Source organism: Anomalospiza imberbis, chromosome 5 (assembly GCF_031753505.1).
Source record: "Anomalospiza imberbis isolate Cuckoo-Finch-1a 21T00152 chromosome 5, ASM3175350v1, whole genome shotgun sequence".
Taxonomy (NCBI): Eukaryota; Metazoa; Chordata; class Aves; order Passeriformes; family Viduidae; genus Anomalospiza; species Anomalospiza imberbis.
Window position 1 is genome coordinate 60,387,306 of NC_089685.1, and position 20,789 is coordinate 60,408,094.

A 20,789-nucleotide genomic window follows, 5' to 3' on the forward strand; every position below is an offset into this window, starting at 1 on the left:
CTTCCACTCTGTTCATTCCCTTTCCTGAAAGTAGATTCTTCCTTTCAGGAAAGGGAATCACATCATGAAATCAAAGGACAAGGTTGACAGATCATCCCACAGGCTTTTCTTGTTTTCGCATCTTATGGGGTTTTTTTGGGCTTTTTTTTTTTAATTTCAATTTTTCTATTTCTGTTCTATGTCTTTGTTTATCTTTCTTTCCTGATTTTAGGGATTTCAAAGGGAATAAGTTTGGCACATTTTGCTCCATTTCCCTACACTCAATTTCATCTCAGTACTATTGGTTGTAGTCACTCCATTTCAAATTTTCTGGATTTTTCAATTTCATTTGGGTGGATTTTCTGTTTTTTTCAATTTCATTTTTGATTGACCATATCTTGTTTTTGGGAGTGTTTGTTCAACTGTCCTCCAATTTCAAGATTTCATTCTCTCCCCAAAAGGAAGAATTTCCTTTTAGGAAAGGGAATGAAATCTTGCAATTTGAATGAGGATCAACTGGACAAGCTTAGGTCTGTATTCCTGCACTTCAGGTCATCCCATTGGCTCTTCTTGTTTTCACATCCTTTCAGGGTTTGGTTTTTTTATAATTTCACTTTTTCTGTTTCTCTTTGTTTACCTTTCTTTCCTCAATTTAGGGATTTCATATGGAATAATTTTGGCATGTTTTGGTCTATTTCCCTACACCCAATTTCATCTCAGTACCATTGGTTGTAGTCACTCCATTTCAAATTTTCTGGATTTTTCAATTTCATTTTTGATTGACAGTATCTCCTTTCTGGAGTATTTGTTCAACTCTGTCCTTTGATTTCAAGATTTCATTCCCATTCCCAAAAGGAAGAATTTCCTTTCGGTGAAGGGAATGAAATCTTGCAATTTCAGTGAGGATCAATTGGGCAAACTTCGGTCCATGTTCCTGCACTTCAGGACATCCCATTGGCCCTTCTTTTTTGTTGTTGTTGCTGGTTTTTTATATTTCAAATTTTTTTCTGTTTCTCTTCTGTCTCTTTTTTTAACCCTTTTTTCTTTATTTTAGGGATTTCAAAGGGAATAATTTTGGCATGTTTTGGTCTATTTCCCTACACTCAATTTCATCTCAGTTGTAGTCACTCCATTTTAAATTTTCTGGATTTTTCAATTTCATTTTTGATTGACAGTATCTCCTTTCAGGAGTGTTTGTTCAGCTCTGTCCTCCAATTTCAAGATTTCATTCCCGTTCCTGAATGGCTGCTAATTCCAGGTCTCTCACCATCAGGAATATTGCTAAATCTGAGAGAGGACTGCATTTCTCCTTAGTTCACTCTGTCCTTACTTACAAGGTTTCACGTGAAAAGCACTTTGTTATGGGGGGAAAACAGAGCAAGACTTTAAGTTACACTGAGCATTGAGTGAGGTAGAAGAGTCTGACAACTTTATCCTGCCCTCCATCAACCCTCCTCCAGTTCTGGAGTCTTCATTCCCATCCCTGCCCCCACCCCACTCTGCTGCTGAATTTACACAGGAAGAATCTTCCTTTAAAATGAAACCACTTCCCCAATCAGATGGATTTTCTGAATCAAGAACTTCCTTTTTCCCTCTCTCCCCTCTGAGTATCTCAGGCAAAAGCCTCTCACCACTCATTTTAGTCTCCTCAAACAAAGATTCCCAAAAGCTGCTGGGATGGAGATGCATTTGTGAATTTGCATTTAAAAGTAGGCAATGAGCCTCATTTGGCTCACAGAAACATGTACACAGTTTTCTTCACTGCTGCAAGCTTGTGACATGTGATTGGGGGGAGGATGATGAGAGGAAGGAGGAGTCACAGGGAAACCCGCCCCCCCCCAAAGCTGCTGCGGTCTGGTTTGCTGGCTCCGAATTGTTTCAGTTCTGTGAAGCATCTGAACGAATGAAATACAAGGGGGAACACCAGTTGGGTTGAAAATATATTGTGCTCTTCAGGATGGACCTTTGTCCTGCTGGTAAGCCTCAACCATTGTGTGTCTTTTTTGGGGTGAGGGCTCTGCACTCTGATAGAGAAGAGCACACCATGAAATCCCAGCAGCTGGAGTGGGTGCTGTGGCTGGAGGAATGACATGCTGGAAGATCCCTGGTGGTACAGTTAATTGCTTCTCAGTTTTCAACATTAGGCATGGGTTTCTTTTTACTTTTTTACTCTCCTTTCCCACTGGGAGAAATTTCCCCACTGGTTTGAATGACCTTTGTACTGAGTGTTACTGCTCTGATTCCTTGGGCCAGTGATGCTGGGCCAAGGTCGGAACTGACTCCTCGGTGTCAGTGGTGTATGTGACACCTGGGGTGAGCACTGTAGGCTTTGGCTGCTCTCATTCAATTCCGACAAGCACCTCCATGGTGTTTCCCTTCAGATCCCAGGAGCTGGCTTGCCTTTGCAGAGCCTCTGATGCAGTTGGGTATCCCAGTGTAACACCTGTGCAAGGCTTTTGGTGTGGGGCCTCCCTTGCTTATGGCCGTGTTAGAGGTAAATAACTGTATTAGGGTTCTAGAAGCTCCAAGTGGTCTACAGGTGGGCCTGCCTGGTCCTGAAACAGTCTCAGTGGGCAGATGTGGGTGAGGGGAAATAAACCGCATCTGAGGAACTGGAAGAGATCTTAGGTTTTATTTCCTGCTTTGACAGGTGGTGGGTAAAGTGGTTGGGATTTAGCAAGGAAAGGCGTGCCACCAGACTGAACATCTCCAGCTTCTGGCTGAGGAAGCTCTGAGTGTGTCAGAGGGAAAGCTGAGTGGGAACAGGCTGAACAAAGGAAGAAAAAGGATCACCTTGCAATGTCTGTTCTCGTTCTGACTCTGTCCCCTCAGGCTTTTGTGTATAGGATATGGAACACAGAGTGAAAGCAAAAAGCAGTGCCCAGTTTCAACAACTGTTGTGCACTTTATAGCTTTGAGGTGTAGCCAAGGAAAGGGCATGCTCAAACCACATACCAGACTTGCTTGCCAGGGAAATTGATGGTACCTGTAGGAGCTGAGTTCTTGCCAGCATCTGACTGGTATTGAATGTTTGTGAAAATGGGTGTCTTCTGATCACCCAGCCCTCACTACCTGAAAGCAACTGTAGTCAAACTGGGCAGGAGGAGGGATAACTCATATTTTGCTATTTATTTTGGGGTGTGCCTTTGAGAGAAACTAGGGGTCTCCTAACTGAAGATCTAACACTGTCATTTACTCAAGTTATGTGTTACTGCATTAATTATGTCTTGAAAGTTACACATTCAAGCAAGCATACTTTCAAGAAGCTATACACACTGCAGTAGCACAATGAGATCCTATTCAGGCACTGTGGGGGTTTGCTCAGTTCTGGGTAAAGGCAGAGCCTGGAGACAGGCAATGCCTAGAGAGATGTGCTGGCTCTGACTGATGTTTTTGCTCAATCCCATCCTGTCATTCCACAGCTGGGTGAGAAAGTGGGTTTGTTTGGTGCTGAACTCCCTTGGGAGCCAAGGGTGCCACCAGAAACAGTTTTCCAGCGAGCTTTAGAGTACTGAATGCATTTGGAGATGCTCAGTTGTGGCATGGTTGTCCTGAAGGTCAGAGGTGCATGTGCATCTTTCTCTAGGGACACTCCTACCAGGAGACGTGATGGTCCTGATCTGTTTTCGAGCAAGGCTTGATGCCTCGGGGAGGCTGCTCTCCCTACAGTGTGTGTCCTCTTCCAGCTTCCTTCAGAACCCTCTCAGGACTGTCTGAGTGAGGGCACAAAGCTGGTGTGCCAAGCCCTTCAGCTGGATGTGTGACACACAGGAGAGCAGACTGGTGCTGTGGTGTCCTGTGGTGGCATGTGTGGGGTAAGAGCTGCAGTCAAAAATCATGGAAAGCTATCCTGAAGGATGGATGTAAGTTGTCACGTGAGATAAGGGGACCAGTAGACAACATAAATTCTTCTTCCCAGCTTTCCCCCCATAGCTGAAATGTGCAAATTAAGCTTGTTGGGCTTTATGTTGAATTTCTTCTGACACAAGCTGGCAGAGAACTGTGCAATGCTGCAGGAGGGAGACACACATGGCTGGAGGGAATTGAGGACTGGAAGGCTCTGTCATCTCCCTGCTGCTAGACTGGTACCCATCTGTGGAGGTGGTGCCCTTTACTGGAGATGACACAGCAGCCATATAAAAAAAAAAAAAAAAAGGAATTTCAGGTGAAATTTTTCTACCGGAGACCTTCCTTCAGGCAGAAGCTGCCCATCAGGCTGCTTTGCTTTTGTGCTGCCGTGGGTGGAGTTGCCCAAACGTTTAGCAGCAATACTCAAAGCCCTCCATCGCCTTGCAAATGAGCCTGATGAGCCTTTGCTGTGGTACCGTGGGTGTGTAACACACGGGTCTGCAGTGGTGGCACAGGTACAATCATTCTTCATAACCCTTCTCTGCTGCTTCTGCAGTTCATCCTTCCAGCTCTCCTGGGTGGTCACTTCCCGCTTACCTCTGTGCTTCAAAAGCCATCTCCCTATTCCTATAATTTTCCATGGGACTGAAAGCCTGACACCTGGGTGGTTCAGCACAGCCCTTTGCAATGGGAGATGAAACCAGTGAACACAGAACTCTCTGCTGGCCACACAAGTACCCAGATGTTTGGGCAACTCTGACCTGCCCTCTGGGTGGGGAAGCTGAAGGCATAAGCCACACAACTGGAATAGAAGTCTGTGTCCTGAGTGACAGCACTGAAAATACAATCCTGATGAGTTTGTGAAGAACTGGCAGGTCTTTCTATGTGGGTCTGCCCTGAGAGTGGGGAAACAACCTCAGGGGCAGGTGTAAGACCCACAAATGTGATGCTGATGCACTTTCCTTTCAACATTTGCTCTCTGAAAATAAATTCCAAGCAACAACCTATGTTCTCTCTGGAGAGGATAGTAGCCATTTTTTGTCTGAACTGGAAAACTTCAGTATTGGTTGGGCTGACAGCATCCTTTTGAAACCTGTGGGTGTTTTTGTGGTATGTTCTTCATCAGGGTAAAATTTCCCCCTGTGCAGAGAACCCTGACCAGGGCTGTGCTTCATCTGTGTGCTGATCTAGTCCTAGAGGGAAGTAGAACTGAGGTGGTACTGAGGACTTTGACAAGGCATGGGCCATTTTCTAAAGCAATCAAGGACTTAAACTGTATAGGAAACCTGACAGAGAGCCTCTCTGCAGCTCAGTCTAAATTGCCCTAAAAGTTTGATCCCTCCATTTTTTTTCAAACTATGTTACCCTTTCCTACTTTTTTCCCCCTTGATTCCTTCCCCTTCTCTATGACTCCTTCTTTTTCTCCCCTGCCCTCCCCCCCCACACAGTCCTTCCCACACTTTTCTCATTCTGACCAACTCGGCAGGTGGGATTTGGGGTTTTCAGATGTTCAGGAGGAAGGGAGACTGTGTTAATTACAGCCTTGTTGGGGGTCGTGTGGGTGAGATGGTGTCCTCTGGGAGCCTCATGACTCTGAGATGCTTTAGTAGACACAGAACAACTGAAGCAAAGCAACCAGCCACACCACAGAGTTTGCTGATGGGGTGGGGAAGGCAAGGTTCCTCAGGGCTGTCCTCCTACGGTGCTTTTGTGGAAAGAATACAGGGCAAAAGGTCTTTGTTGTAATTTGTCAAGGAGTCACCCCAGTGATTCCACAATTACAAGCCCCGACAGGAGTGAGAGAGATACAGCTGGAGAGACTGAGAGGCCGGCTGATCTGCAGACACCACAACGGCAGGATACATAAATTAAGCTGAAGGGCCTGGGCACTGCTCAGAGGCACAGGGCTGACATTCAAAGGGAAGTCAGCAACCCACCTTACAAGTGCCAGAGCCACTGCATGTTTTTGGATGTTTTTCTTTGTGGTTTCTTTTCATTTGTTTGTTTTTTGTTTGCTAACCTTCCAGCCTGCTTTGGTTTTCCCCTCACCTACAGATTTGGCTGTCATGAGCTTTTGGATGCCTTTTTCCTTCTCTCTGGACTGGCTTCATCAATCAGAAAGCTTCTTGCTGCTCTTCACAAGGGCTGCTTGCAGGGCTGGGAGGGCACATGGGTCCTTCCCAGTCTGGCTTCATGCTGGCTCTTTGTCCAGTGCTTTACTCCCACAGACTCAGCTGCCTCTCCACAGGGAATGCGATGCTTGAAACCATCAGGAAGAGTGGCAGGAGAGAGGCTGAAGCCTGAGAAAAGTAACAGGAACATACTTAGCACATGGAAACCCAACCAGCCAGGAGGATGGGGGAAAGATTAGGATTGGCGAAGGTGGGTCTTTCTGAGCTGTTGTGGCCATGACAGGAAAGAAGCAAACTAAGATCATTGCCCTTGTTGCTTTTCCTTCTGTCTGTTGTGGCTGCTTCCTTCCCTTTTTTTCTTCCACTCACATTTGTAGCAGTTGTTTTGCATGTGAGATCCACACTAAGAGAATTTCCAATGCAGCTGGTGCTACTTCCCCTTTTTCTGGGAAGACTGGAGGCCCAGGGGTTTTTGTCTTACGAAATAGTGGAGCAGGGCATCCAGTGACTTGACCTGGCTTCCTGGGGAAGCTTTATCTTGCAGCATTTAGGTGCAGCTAGGACCCTGTCTGCAAGTTTGCCAGTGATCTCCAGTGCTCTCAGCCTTCTCGTTCTCCTTGCAGAAGAGGCTGTCTTTCACCTGGATTATATTTAGCATCAACACTGTCACCCCATTTCTTTTAGGTCTTTTGTGAATCATATTGTGGTTGCCTTGGCTTTGCTGCTGTTTGTTTAAGTTCCTGTACATTACAAGGAAGCCTACTCATATTTCTGCATTTTCTGCTGTTCACAGAACAACAGCCAAAGACATGCCTTTTTTCGGCAAGGCTTTCATCCTCTAGATCCTGTCCTCCTACTTGAAAAACCTTGATTTTCTCTATTAAGCCATTTCTAACTCTAGCTATGGCAGATCAACCCATGCAGCCAGTGGTTTTCTTGTGAGGTTGGGATGGAGATGAAGTAATTAGGTCATAGATTTTCAGTACCTAAAGACTTAACAACCACCAGAGTGCATTTAGTGAGACCTCGTCACCATGCTCAGGGCGAGCAGAATTGGCTGAATAAACCGTGGGTGTCTTCAGGGTCAGCTGAGAGGGCTGTGAAGAGCCTTTGGCTGCAAGGAGAGGGAGTATGGTCTGTGCTGCACACTCTAGGCTGAGAACCATTTGCAAGGCAAAGGTGAGGTGCAGTGGTTGCAACAGGAGGGAGCACAGATGCTGAAACACAGAAATCAGAGTTGCTGTGGCATGACCTCAGGAGAAGGTAAGTGCTGAGAGGTTGGGGCAGCTTTTTCCATGATACGTTGGCCCCAGAAGAGTTTTCATAGGAATCTTTATTCTTTCAGAATCAACTGGCTTGAGTGGGGCTGAAGAGGCTGAAATAGAGACAATCAGGAAGCACAAACAGGAGCTTCTGGATGACATTAAGGTGAGGACCATCCTGTCCCTTGTGCCTGCCTGATTCTGAAATCTTGTCTTCACTAAGGAGCATTTTCACATAACAGTCCAGGCCATGCAGAAGTGCTCTTGCAAAGGAGGCATTTTCTCAGTCATGATCCAACTTCAGTTTTAAACTTCAGGCTGCCCTGGCCTGTTTGCCACCAGGGTATATCCAGCCTGTGGTACTCTCTGCTGCAGGAATCATCAGCTGCCCCAATGGGATATTTGAAAAAGGCTAGTCAGATTATGAGCAATGATGAGTTGGGATTGTATATTTAGGAGTAAAGAAATGCCTTTGCTAAGTTGTACTGGCAGGCATCTGGCTCAGCATTTATGATTCTTTTTAATTACTGATTACCTGCTAATGGTATATCAGTCCTAGTTACCTGCAGCATCCCCCTGTGTTTATCAAACTTTTGTTTGCTTTGTGGACCTCTAGCAAGTCCTATATGAAGGATCCTGTCTCTTCAAAGAGGTCTCATGGCAGGACCTTCCACACAAGTTTCTGTGGCTGAAACTTGCTTTCCTTCTTTTCTTTTAGCTGACTGAACTATTTCTCAAGTAGCTCCTAAAATGTCTGAAAGTAATAGATTCAAAATCAGTCACTAAGACTGCATCACAGTCCTGCATGGTGCTGTGCCCTTTCTATTCCGTTGTGCCTCCACCATGAAATGTGGTTTCTCATTTGAGAGAGCTTATAACACTGAATCATTGGACTTGGACTGATTTTTCCACAACATGAAGCTGTCTAGATGCTTAGGGAATAGCTGCAATATTTCCTGGCATGGAATAAGGGATTAAGTCAAACTACATGTTACTTCTTAGGCTTCTGTCAGAGTCCAGGACATCTCTCTGGCTGCCCTGGCTGTCTCAAGACCCTGGCAGGGGGCTCAGAGACCTTGGCATGAAGTCAAAAACACCTGTGGCTTCGATTTTAGCCCATGGGAAAAGTTGCCAACTTTATATGAGGAATTACAAGCCACAAGAGTTTGAGTAGTGTAGTAGCTGAATTGACACAGGGTGAAAAAGTAGAATTTTGGGGTTTTTAGGATGTGATTCAGGGGTATAAGATGGAGGGATTTGGGCGTGTCCTAGCCTTCTCCTTCTTCTTGTCCTCCATGTCTTGGTGTGATGGTGACACTTTTCTATTGGTTTAAGGTAGAGACACACTGTCTAACATAGATGATAGGCATTGGCACAATATTGTAAATATAGTACACGTAATTTCTAGTATAAAATGTAAATACCGCCCAAGGCGACACGCAGAATGCCATGGCCAGCCTGCTAGAGAGACCTCAGCAGGTCAGAGAAAGAATGTTATAGATAGGGAAAAATAAACAACCTTGAGAAGCTGATCCTACGCATTTCAGACTCCTTCTTTGGCTGCACAGGCTGGGAAACAAGGACTTTTACAATCTTGGGATCATCCTGACACACAGAGACACCGCAGACCCTGAGAGCCTTCCAGACCTCCTCTCTCTGCTGCAAACCAGAATGGTCTCTTGTCCCCCCTTGCAAAACAGATTATGAATGTACATTCCTGGGATTTGCTTGTGTGTGTTTGTCTCTCTTCAGTTTTCAGAACAGGGGATGGGCACTGTAAGAGCAGGATACTTGAACAGGAATACTACATTTTTTTGCCCACTATGGACAGAGAAAGGTTGCTAGACTGCACAGACACATGCTTTAAAACCCAAAGCCATTAAGCAATGGAGTACGCAATGTCCAGTGGAGCAGAGTGAGTTTGGGTGAAAAGAGTGACATAGAACAAGAGACATTTTCCCCATGGGATTTTTTTTTCAAAATGTATCTATCAGTACCCTCAAGCACAAAGACTTAGGGGCATATCTGGGGGAAGAGGAGGGGAAGAGAAAAGAGGATGGGTCTTTGCTTGCCAGTAACACTGGCAAAAGACAGCAGTGAATAGAATAACAAAACTGATAATCATTTGAAAGTCATGAGCTGAGATCATGGTTCTGTTACATTTGTGCAACACCTAAAACTTAGTAAGGAACACTCACAGCTCTGGGGACCAATGAAGCACAACAGAAGGTGGCCAGAGCAAAACTGAAACCCAGAAGCTCTTTTAAGTTATGGAATATTGCAGAAATTCAGTTTCTCTATCTGATTATGTGCTCCATCCACATCCTCATTCATTGATGAGAAAGGATCTGTCATAAAATAACCCTTCTTCCCTTGCCTGTTCTGTTTGGTATGGGGAAGAATTTGGGTGATTCCTAGAAGAGAGCTGTGATGCACTTTGGCTTTGAGGTGGAACATAACTGCAGGATGGAAACAAGGAGTTACAGACACCTTCATTTCCATGGTAACACAGAATATCCAGCCAAGGCAGCCATGGTCTGTCATGAACCTAAAGGAAAGTGAATTCCACAATTGATTTTTTTAAATCTGGCAGTAATTACTGTACCTTTAATCTTCCTGTCTTTTTTTTTCTCTAACTGAAGAGAGTTATCTGCTCAATGGTATTTAGATGACAGGTACACTAAAAATTCTGTGTCTCACAATACAGACACTTAGGGTTCATATTGATCTCACAGTTACCAGTTCCGCTTCTCCTTTCCTGGATCTGTAGCAGGGTTATGCAAAATAAAAGCTCAAAAGGAATGGGCACAATGGAAGGATTCTTGCATCTGACATTGTTTGAGGAACTGGAATAAACAGTGGGGTGAGTTCTCTGACACTCGCCACACTGATTAAGCTTGATTTTTCCAGTCTTGATTGACAATAGGCATGAGGACATCCTTCTGTCTCTCTTTCCAGTTGTTTTCATCTGGAATCCAGCAGGGTCATTCCAGAGCAGTACCCATTTCATAGGCATCTTTGGCTGGTCATGACCACCTGACCTGTCCTTTTCCTATGACTGAGGGAAGAAGTTAGACATACTCTCACGCTTCCTTACAGGGTGTCTGCTGTTTTTCCCTCCATTGCCTTCATCTTCCGGATATTTCTTTTACAGAAGCTGAAGGAGGAGATTGCTGAGGTGTTTGCAGAGATTGAGTGTTTCCAACATGCAGAGGAGAAGCAAGTGGCAGACAGTAATCCTGGAGAGGAGATCAGGCAAGTGGAATGAGTGTTCCTTTGCTACAAAGTCTCTTTTTAAGTTGAAAAAACAAAAACACTGATGGGATTCAGTTCACAACAAGGGCAGAGAAATGGGCAGGGAAATGAGGCCCTTCTATCCTCTTAGATTTCTCATTATTCCTGGATAGTCAGACACCTGTCCTTGTGATACCTCACCTTGTGAGTGAAATTACATGGCCCTTTATTCTAAGTTTGACTTTTCCTTCTTTTTTGTGTTTACAGCAAGCTGTCACAGAGGGATAAAATTCTGTCCCTGGGCCGGAAGAAATTCAACATGGATCCTGAAAAGGTAGGATTTGTTCATTTCACCTGTGAGGATAAAGCTGGGAGGAAGAGCCTCTGCTGGCTGCTGTTCCAGTTGCAGCCACTGATGTCAAAGGAACTGTGGCAGGGGACTGTGGGGATGGGTTCCTACCTCACAAAGGCCCCTGTTGGGAGCAGCCTCCGCCCTCCCCCTGACTGAGGTCTTCTGATATGATCAAGCTGTCTTGCCTCTCTCCATCATGGGCTTAGAGGCCACAACATACAATTCAACCCTAACCAAAGAGAAGTAAAGGGAAGATGGTTTAACACTTCCAGCATGCCATGAGAGACAAATTTCCTTCAGCACAGCCCTTCTTGACCATGAGAGGCTGCTTGGAGCTTGCTGTAATGTGATAGAGGAGGATGAACTAAGAAGAAGATGAGAAGTTTTGATAGTGTGTCAGGTTCCTTGGCTCATTCAGAACAGAAGAGTACAGAATGTCTCTATCATCTTGAAAACCATTTTGTTTGAACTGTGAAGTAAACATAGCTTTTCCACTTTCTGGAGCTCTGACCAGTGGTGTCAAGACTCCATAGCTTTCAACCCTCTGCAGAAAGCTCTAAAACCATCATAATTAAATAGAGAAGATCTGAGAAAGACCGTTCCCTCTTCCTTCCTCCTCAGTGGCAGAGCATTTTTTGAGCTCTTCAAGGAAAACCACAAGCTGTGATCATCAGCTCACCATCACAGCTAACATCTCGGGTGGCTGCTGCCCTGCATAACAGCTTTTCATGCATCCTCTGTGCCCTGCTGAGAGCATCGAGGTGCCTTGCCCAGTGTCCACACCCCAGCTGGAGTGCTTGCCAGTCCCCTGGACGTCCCTCTGCCAGTGGGAGTTGTCTCAGGGCAGCAATGTCAGTACCTACAGCATGTGTGAGAGTTGGTTTTATTTTGCCTCTCTGTCTGACCTTGGTTTGAAGCCCCTGAGGCATCTCTCTCTGCCGTGCTCTACAGGAATGCCCAAACTAATTCTAACCCCAAATCAGTTTAGCTTTATGAGTTCAATGCCAATCAGACTGGTCAAAATGTTATATACTCTGTGCCTATAAAATGCAGATCTCTGATTATTGCCTCCCTCTTGCTACATGCCACAGAGTGGGAGGTGCTGCAATGCAAGGAAATTTCTTTGCCCCTCCTTTCTAAGGTTACACTCCATCCATGCAATGCTGATACTTATAAATGACTTCCTATCTCCAAGATCCCATGGAAAGTTCCTGAGGCTAGAGGAGGTAAGCATTAGGAATCTGGCTGATAAAAACCTTTGGGGAGAAACATTTTCTTCTGGAAAATGGGGCCCCATCATCACTGCAATGCTTTTCAAAATTAAATTGATCTTACTGAAAATCCATCTGGGGAAAAAGAAAGGAAAATAGAGTGGAAAAAATCTCACAAAAATTTCAATTTCTTTGTTTAAAGCTGCTTTTTCTTTGGGACATTTTAAAAATAGTTTCACATATATTGCAAGAGAAAGTGAAATTATTCTGTTGAAGGAGAACATTTTGATGGATCTAAAACAATTTTCATTCCTTTATTGTATATTGCAAGGAGAATTGCAGTGTGGTCTGGAGAACTGCAGCATTGTTAGATATTGTCAAGAATCTTTTGAAAAAAGTCTCAGCTTTTTCTCTGGCTTTAAAAGTCATGAAATTCTCTCTAAAAGAGGATATTGACTCTTTGCACAACCCAACTCACAACCTCTATATTCCTTAAAAAGCATATTCCATTCTTATTGTCTAGGAGGGATGGAGCTGAAAAGATTGCAGACTTCTCTGTTCCATGGCATAAAAGAAAAATCTAGGAAAAAATTGTTTCAAGTTGTCTCAAGCCTATATTTTTGTCTGCGTACATTTTTTTATTATGCCTTCTTTTAAAAAAACAATTTTTCTTTTAAGTTAATTTAGAAAAATAAAAAACATTTAGGAACAGAACAATAAGACATTTAGATTGAAAATATTAAATGTATTATTTTGACTATTCCTTTTTGGACTTTAAATCTACATTACCTTATTTTGAGTTTCCATCCCAGTGAAACATTTAGGCAAATCTAGGGATGATATGAAAATGGGACTGACAACCCATAGTGGATGAAGAGGGATTGAATAAAGATGAGAACATGGTTGTGGTCTCCCATGAAGGGAGTGGGGTATAAGAGAGGAGCAAGTACACTAAAGCTAAGGAAGGTTGACATCAGAGTGTTGGGATTCTACTTTCTCAGTAGACCATAGAGCTGTTTTACTTCCCTCTCCTGCTTCTCCTTCCCAGGGGATCCAGTACCTGATTGAGCACCAGGTATTGTCTTCAGACCTTCAGGAGATCGCCAGATTCCTCCACAAGGGTGAAGGCCTGAACAAGACAGCCATTGGGGATTACCTGGGTGGGAGGTGAGCAACCCAGGATGAAGAGACCCCTTGGAGGCCCTGTCCTGCCTGACCCCTCTGAACTACCATTTTGGATGACTTGTGGTAGACCTCATCCAGGTGCCAAGACTGAACATATCTCCAACTACAGTGGGCTGGGTGGGCAGGACACCCCTGGGAGGGCCTTTGGAGTGTGACTAAGGCTGGCTGTATGGGCTACCTTTTCTCCTGCCTGCAATGGGATCAGTCATCCCAGACTGGAGTATGCACCTTGGCTTCTTCTTGGTCAGAGGGGAAGTGAGACAGGGATGGAGCCAGGTGCATGTTGTCACACCAAGGGACATCCAGACAGAGCAGGGTCAAAGCTCTCTTCTGACCTTTTCCCTCTATCCTCTCGCAGGGACCCCACAAACATTCAGATCCTCCAGGCCTTTGTGGCATGTCACCAATTTGCCAACCTCAACCTGGTGCAGGCACTGAGGTGAGTGAGCATGCCGGGTGCAGGGACAGTGCTGGAACCTGCTCAGCCGCTGGGTCTCACCACCCAGGAAGGTCAGGAAGCCCTCTTGGGCTGAAGTGGGAGCTTCCCAAGGCCCTGCTGTGTGTGTTGACTCTGTGAGGAGTCAACACTTTCTCAGAGGGGTGGGAAACACTTTCATGGCCCCTGGATTGGGTTGTCCATGTGCAGGAAAGTGGGTCACTGTGGTTTCAGTGTCTGGGGGGATGGAAAAGGTTTTTTTTGGCAGCAGGAAACGTCTGTCCTCAGTGCCGGTTATGTCAATAACAAAGTGACTCTGTTTTAGGGCACCTTGTTTTATTACAGGCCACCTCCTGGCAGGACTCTTTCTCCTGAGGCCTCTGCTGCCTTGCAGAGGTCTCGTTAGGGGAGCAAAGCCATGATTTCTGGGAGGCTTAGTTCTCCTTCCTGCATTTAGGGTGTTTGAGGTTGATGTATCCAGGCAATTTCTAGAGAGGAGCAGAGCTCCTGCTCCACACCCTGTGTTGTCTCCCCAGTGTGATGGGATGACTTCTCTTATCTTCATGGTGTTGCATGGGTTGAGGGGAGGCATCAGTGTCCCTCAGACCCCATCTGAGTGATGCTCTGACACTCTGCTCCTGACAGACAGTTCCTCTGGAGCTTCCGGCTGCCTGGGGAGGCGCAGAAGATTGACCGGATGATGGAGGCCTTTGCCAGCTGGTACTGCAAGTGTAACCCAGGAGTGTTCCAGTCCACAGGTAGTTGAGGGAAGAAGGCCCGTAAAGCTGAGCTATGCTGTTTGCTAGGGAGAGGAGCCTTCCTTTTCCATTCACAAAGCACAAGGCAGCACCACTAGGAAGTGTGTTTGCCCTTAAGCTAAAGGAGGCAGCCCAGTTCCTGTGAAGATTTTCAATAAACTGAGCATCTTCAGTCCTCCTTTTCCTACTGTGCTCCAGGCCCTCCTGATAGGCACCAGACTGGAGAAGGGCTCCCAGCCTCACATGAGGTATTACCTCATCACAGCAGGGGTAGCACTGACAGATGTAGGTCTGCAGGAACTTTCCTGCTAGCAGAGCTGTTATTAGACTGCATCTGCTCAGCTTGCCCCATTATCCCGAGGGCATGGAATCACCTCCCTCATAGGAAATCAACTGTGTCCCTCTTTCTCCTAGCAGAGGGAACAACACCTCCCTTCTTCTCCTACAAATGAGAGGATGACTGTCTTCTTCAGTGACTAGAAACTAAGCCACCTGTGGTGTGGATTGATCTGCTCTCTAAGACAAGTGCCACCCATGCTGATTTTCTTTCTCATTGCTAGATACCTGTTACGTACTCTCCTTCTCTATCATCATGCTTAACACCAGCCTGCACAACCCCAATGTGAAAGACAAACCCCACTTTGAAAGGTTTGTATCCATCAACAGAGGCATTGACAATGGAGGGGACCTGCCAGAAGAGCTTCTAAAGGTAAGAAGAATTCCCATTCTCTCATCTCCTGGGTCCATTGACAAGCAGAGACAGGGGATGCATCAATTAGCCAAGCTACAGCTGGCATTTTCCTGAAGGCTCAGCAGGCATGGGACCTGCCCTGTGAGGTAAAGTAGAGGTGGGCGGCCTGCTTAGATGTGTCTGCCTTCACCCAAGCAGCCTGGGCAGAAAAACTTCTGTCTTGTGTCAAAGGGGCTGCCTGCATCCCACACCTGGGGTTTGCTGAGCAGCATCCCCTCAGGGTAGAGGCTTTAGATGATTCTCCAGAGTGTCATTTCTTCCAGGCAATTTGAGGGAAGGTGCAGGAGGCTGTAGTCTTTTTTTTTCCCTTGGTTTGGGGTTTATGTAATAAATGGTGGCAGATACAATGATGTGAACAACATTTCAGTATCCTTTGAAAGCAGTAACCTGCCTCCCTGTCACTCTGCTGTTATAAATGTCACTCTTTGTGCCCCTCAATACCAAAGCTTTGGCTCTGTGAAATATGCCTCCTTGTGGCCATGTAGCTCTACGTGCTGGTCTCCACATTCCACTTCCCAGTAGCATTTGGCACCGCCAACCCAGGTTCTAAATGGGGCTGCATCTCTGCCGTGCTGAGTCCCATCCTAGTGCCTTAATACTACCCACAGCAGCACTTGTCACTGGGTTTGGTCACTGCAACTTGTCTTGCTATAGGAGCACCATTTTATAGCTGTGGTTTTCCAAACTGAGACTCTTTTTACGGCACAAGATGGAGAAAAGAGCTGGTGACCCCCCCCCCGGAGACCCTGTGCGGTACAGACTAAGGACTGTTTTACCCTCAGTGCTCATCGTGTGCTCTCCTGCCCTTCACCCAGCTTGCCTTGTAAAAACAGAGTAATGGACCAGATGGACCTAGGATAGTTGTGTACAAGCTTTGTCAGAAATCAATCTTTCTTTCTCTCTCTCTCCTTCCCCACCAATGGTCTGGGGCAGAATCTGTTTGAGAGCATAAAGAACGAGCCGTTCTCCATACCAGAGGATGATGGCAATGACCTCACCCACACTTTCTTCAACCCTAACCGGGAAGGCTGGCTGCTGAAACTAGGTAAGGGGGAGGACTCCCCTAGCTCCTCTGACCTCCCCATTTGCCTGCTTCCCACCATAAATTTACCCCGGGAACCTACCGTCATCTCCACTGTCATTCGCTCCCGTCTGCTGCAGTGGGCTGAGGCTGACACCTGCTGTTGAAACCAGCTGCCTGCTCCTTTGTCCCAGCTCCTGCAGGCTCTGTCTGCTCAAAAAGGGACTCAAAACCCCTCCCCATTCCCAGACCCATCAGAGCAAAATTGGCTCTGTGTGTGTGTGTCTATCACACGGCATCACGGTGGTACCGTGATGTCTCCTTGGGGCTCACCTGCAGGGAGAGCTGGGAGGGTGTGATTGTGTGTGCATGTCTGGAGCTTGGGGGAAGGACAGAAGAATGTGTGTCTAATGGCTCCTGAACCTCACTGCCTATAGGAGGACGTGTGAAAACCTGGAAACGCCGTTGGTTCATTCTGACCGATAACTGCCTGTATTACTTTGAATATACCACGGTAAGGGCTTAACTCATGGGAAACTGTCCTGGTTATGAGCCTCTGAGGGGCCAGGGAGGAGCAGAGGGTAGGAGGCAAGTCTCCCTCTTTTACTCTGTACTCCCAGACTGATTTCACACCTCCACTCTCTCCTGTGCTGAGGAGAGAGGCTGGACACTGCAGCTGTGGTCTCCTCTTGTGTGTCAATGGAAGGGGTCTCCCGAGGCATTACTCTGCCCTTGTCACCTCCACAAAGGCCCACGCAGGGGAAATCAGAGAGGTTCTAAACAGTGGCATAGATTTGGAGAGTATGTTGGTGTTAATTCATGTTTCTTTGCCTTCAGGACAAAGAGCCTCTGGGCATTATCCCCTTGGAGAATCTATCAGTCCGGAAGGTGAATGATCCCAAAAAGCCGGTAAGTGTCCATTGATTGGCACTTTGCCAACACAGGCTTTCAAGATGGTTGGAGGGAAGAGAAGATGCACACAAATTCCTCCTACCCTGCACAAATTGCTTCTACTCTACTTGCTTCTCAGAGGGAAGGTGCTGCTGCAAACTGCCTTGCCCCTATCTAGACATAGCTGTATTTTTAATTTATGTTTTTGGTGTGAGTAGAGAGCTGTCCTTTGGCTGACTGTATTGTATGTTTTCACGTGTGTATGTGTGTGTAGGGGGCCAGAGATTAATGCACACAGCTGCCTTCCTACTTATTTTGCACCAGGAGATGTGGGTTTAATTTCTCTCCTCGGGACTCTCCATAATGAGTTACAGCACATGTAGACCAAACAGAACTGTTGGTGTTAGGGAACTTGCCCAGGAAGTGACTCATTTCTTCTGTGTGTCTTTTGTGGATACCCACTTTTCAATGTGTCATGGCTCTGGGAAAAGTGCCTTCTATCCGTGTGGTGGCAGGCAGAAAAGAGGATGTTACATCTACTTAAGAGGGGGAGGGATTTTCATGAGTGGAGTGGAGTGACAAATCCTAGAAGGTGTGTTGTGATAAGTGCTGATTCTCCATCTCTCCATAAAGTCTGTTTTAGTGTCCATTTGTTCACAGGAGGGGTGTATTTACCTAGGAAGGAAGGTTATCTAACTCACAGGGAAATTTTTGGGGTGGGGAAAGATAGGGTCCATTGCATTTTGGAGACTCCTGCCCATTGGAAGCTCTCTGAGCCTGTTACCCATGGTTGAAGGCAGCAGTCTTCTTGGTTCCCTGTCTAATCCTACTGCCCCATTTTGTTTCCTTTCGGACAGAACTGCTTTGAACTCTTCAATCCCAACTGCAAAGGGCAGAAGATCAAAGCCTGCAAAACAGATGGGGATGGGAAGGTGGTTGAAGGCAAGCATCAGTCCTACAAGATCTCAGCAGCCACTCCAGCAGAACGTGATGAGTGGATTGAGGCAATACGGTGAGGAGAACTTGAGGCTTGAGTTGTCTTTTTTCAGCCCTAGGGATAATTGATCACAAAGTTTATTTGGCTATCTTTTATCAGAGCTTGAAAAGGGGTGTAGAAGGAAATGTTTGCAGTATAACAACTATGGTACCTGTTGACTTCAAAGAGTTTCGAGATCCCTTCTGGAGAATCTCTAGCCACAGCTAAATTCTCTGCTGTAAATCTGCAGATCTCCAGTCCTATGTTTTAATAACTGGTGTCTGTGTTCAAGTTCAGTTGGGTTGTCTGTGCTGCTCTCCATCATTAAATCTCTTACTTTTTCTCCCATTTCCTCTGATTTCTAGGACCAGCATCACACAGGATCCTTTCTATGATCTGGTTTCTGCCCGTAAGAAAAAGATTGCCAGCAAAAACTGAACCATGACCAAGTCACCGGCATCAGAAAGGTGTAGGTTATTGGACAGCTTCCCTCTCACACTGGGCTCTTCCAGGGAAGAAATTTGGGAGCTTTGGTTCCATCTGCCTCTCACTTGGCAGGCAGATGACTGACAGGACAGCTTGCCCTCTTCTTCGCCTTCCAAACTGAAGGCAGAGGCGCCGGGTGCGATCCACTGAGGACTGTCGGAACTGTGGGCAGGGGGTTGCCCATGTCTGAACATAAAGGCTCAACAGCAATTGGCCTTTGGGTTCTCCCATGTAGCCCCAGACATGGGGGACAGGATCTGAGAGGAGAAAAGAATATCTGCACAGTGTATCCAGCCCCTCCTGTTGTCACACCAGGCCAGGGTATTTTTCTGTGAGGGACCATGTAGATTCTCTTGGAGCAGCTGAGCATGGTCCAGTTGTTTGCAGAGCAGAAAGGCCCCAGTGGTTTCTCTTCTAGTGGTTGTGGGGTGGAGACCACAGATATTTAGAAACTCGCTGTGAAACCAGAGGTCAAGGTAAGATAAGAAGCCCTCAGTTAAGAAGAAATCCCTCTCTCCCCCTTCCTAAAGCCTGTAGTGAGGGCTGTAATCCTGGGAAGTCCCCACTCTGTAACTGTGTCATAAATGTTAAAAAGTTAAAGATAATTGAATCCCTATTCAATGTAAGGGCTAACTGAGCATAGAGATGCTGTGGGACCAGGAAAGAAGCCCTGGGTGTTTTGTATCTCCTTTTTGAGACTCAGGGACCACCACAAATTTCCTTAGGGAAGAAACCCAAACTCTAGCTCTCCTCCTAGCTGATGGCTCCCTGACAAAGGTTGGTTCCTTGAACCAGAGGCCTGGGTTTTGTATCGGAAAGTTTTGCAGTCAGATGGCATGAAAAAATGGAGGTACATATATCTCCCTGCCAGCACACTCACACACAGAGAGGCATTCATTCCCATCTTCATACAGTGGTATCATCTGGAGTCTGGGGGTTTTTGTCTCTTGTGTAAAGAGAGAAATTAAAGTGCTTAAAACAAGCCCAAAACTGAGGGTAATGTGATCATTTTCATTATAAAGTCAGAGGATGTGATATAAAAGTATCATGTTCCTGTGCCCAGCAGAGCAGCCTGAGCACCGCTGCAGTCTCTTGGTTTTTCCTTCCTGCAGAGGGCTGTATCTACCAGGCAATCTGCAGCAAGGCCAGCACAGCCCGATTATTCATTCCGGTTCTTCTCGCCCAAGCCGCAGGAATGTTGAATTAATTGCAAGAGGCAGGGAGCGTATCTCAGAGTTGAAGCACGTGCTCACCCTGGAGAAGCAGCGTGAAGGTTTTCTTCTGTTCATGCCTGCAAATGTCTCCTGCACTGAATCTTTTTGTTGCTGATGTGATACAGAGTGAGTTCGCTGCCCACTGCTCTGGAGCACATGTGCTTGCACACACACAGTCACTCCTGCTTTGGGTTCAGTGCAGAGGCAGGCTCATGTCCAGAGGTGGGAGAGAAGTCAGAATATGGCCCCTTGGCAACATCTCCCATGTATGTAAGAGAAATACAAATATACTTTTGCTTGGTGAGAGATGACCCAGGGCTTAGGATTGGAGTGAGAAATGTCTGTTCTAGTGCTTCTCAGGCTTATACTCTTTGTGACAAAAGCCATCAAAATGTAGTCTGGAGTCTCTATTCTACCCATAATCTGGTGTTTAGTGAGGGAATCCAGGCTAAGCCCTCCCTACAGTTTACCTGGATCATTCCTATGACATTAGGGTCTATCCAAGCTTTTCCCCATTCCTCCTCATCCCTAACCCTTCTAATTGTCCTCAGGCTCCATATATCCTCTCTTCCCTTCTTCCCCTAGTTACCCACACTGCAGAGAAAAATTACTCCCAGCAGTTACAGGGTGGGAAGTACAACTTGAGAGAGCCAAAACAATGCACAGAGACAGGCAATTTTGTTATTTCCATCTGTCAAATTAACCACAAGAGTCAGGAAGGGTTGGACCATGTTTCATTTCTCCTAGAAACTGAGGCAGGGAGACAGTAAATTTGAGTTTCCATTGCCTTTCCTTGGCTCCAGAGGAGAAAATGCATGTCTAAACTCCTTGCCATGTGATGCCCCAGTCTACTCAGTGCCATGAACACAATGACACGTGGTGTTGCCCGCCAGCAATGCAACACGTGCTCTCTCTGAGTGGTGACCTCATGCCTGCTGAGTAGCCATGTGTTTGGTGTTGGCCTGGGTGTCTCGGGACAGGTCTCTAAAACTGACCTCTCACTCGTGTCTGTGTGCTTTGACAGACTCTCTTGGAGCCCTTAGAAATCTATG

General features: G+C 46.2%; 1 protein-coding gene across 4 annotated transcripts; it reads left to right on the forward strand.

Moving 5' to 3' along the window:
* Positions 1–1,839: 1,839 nt before the first annotated feature.
* Positions 1,840–19,515, forward strand: CYTH4 (cytohesin 4). Of its 4 annotated transcripts, none has more exons than XM_068191186.1 (14): positions 1,860–1,955; positions 7,306–7,388; positions 10,377–10,481; positions 10,728–10,790; positions 11,950–12,034; positions 13,068–13,186; positions 13,563–13,643; positions 14,286–14,398; positions 14,959–15,107; positions 16,083–16,194; positions 16,608–16,684; positions 17,008–17,079; positions 17,919–18,073; positions 18,403–19,515. In XM_068191186.1, the coding sequence occupies exons 3-14, from the start codon at positions 10,429–10,431 to the stop codon at positions 18,473–18,475; spliced, it is 1,152 nt and encodes a 383-aa protein (XP_068047287.1). In that variant the 5' UTR covers positions 1,860–1,955; positions 7,306–7,388; positions 10,377–10,428; the 3' UTR covers positions 18,476–19,515. The 4 variants fall into 4 exon arrangements, with proteins under 4 accessions (XP_068047285.1, XP_068047287.1, XP_068047286.1 ...); XM_068191185.1 differs by lacking the exon at positions 1,860–1,955 and adding an exon at positions 6,776–7,223; XM_068191184.1 differs by lacking the exon at positions 11,950–12,034 and having other exon boundaries at positions 1,840–1,955.
* Positions 19,516–20,789: the final 1,274 nt, after the last annotated feature.

Bases quoted from the DNA above. Each gene is read 5' to 3' on its own strand.
- CYTH4 (XM_068191183.1), top strand. From the start codon at position 7,175: ATGCTGAAACACAGAAATCAGAGTTGCTGTGGCATGACCTCAGGAGAA. The intron at 13,187-13,562 runs GTGAGCAACCCA...ATCCTCTCGCAG, and splicing joins GGGGATTACCTGGGTGGGAG to GGACCCCACAAACATTCAGA. The intron at 15,108-16,082 runs GTAAGAAGAATT...GGTCTGGGGCAG, and splicing joins TGCCAGAAGAGCTTCTAAAG to AATCTGTTTGAGAGCATAAA.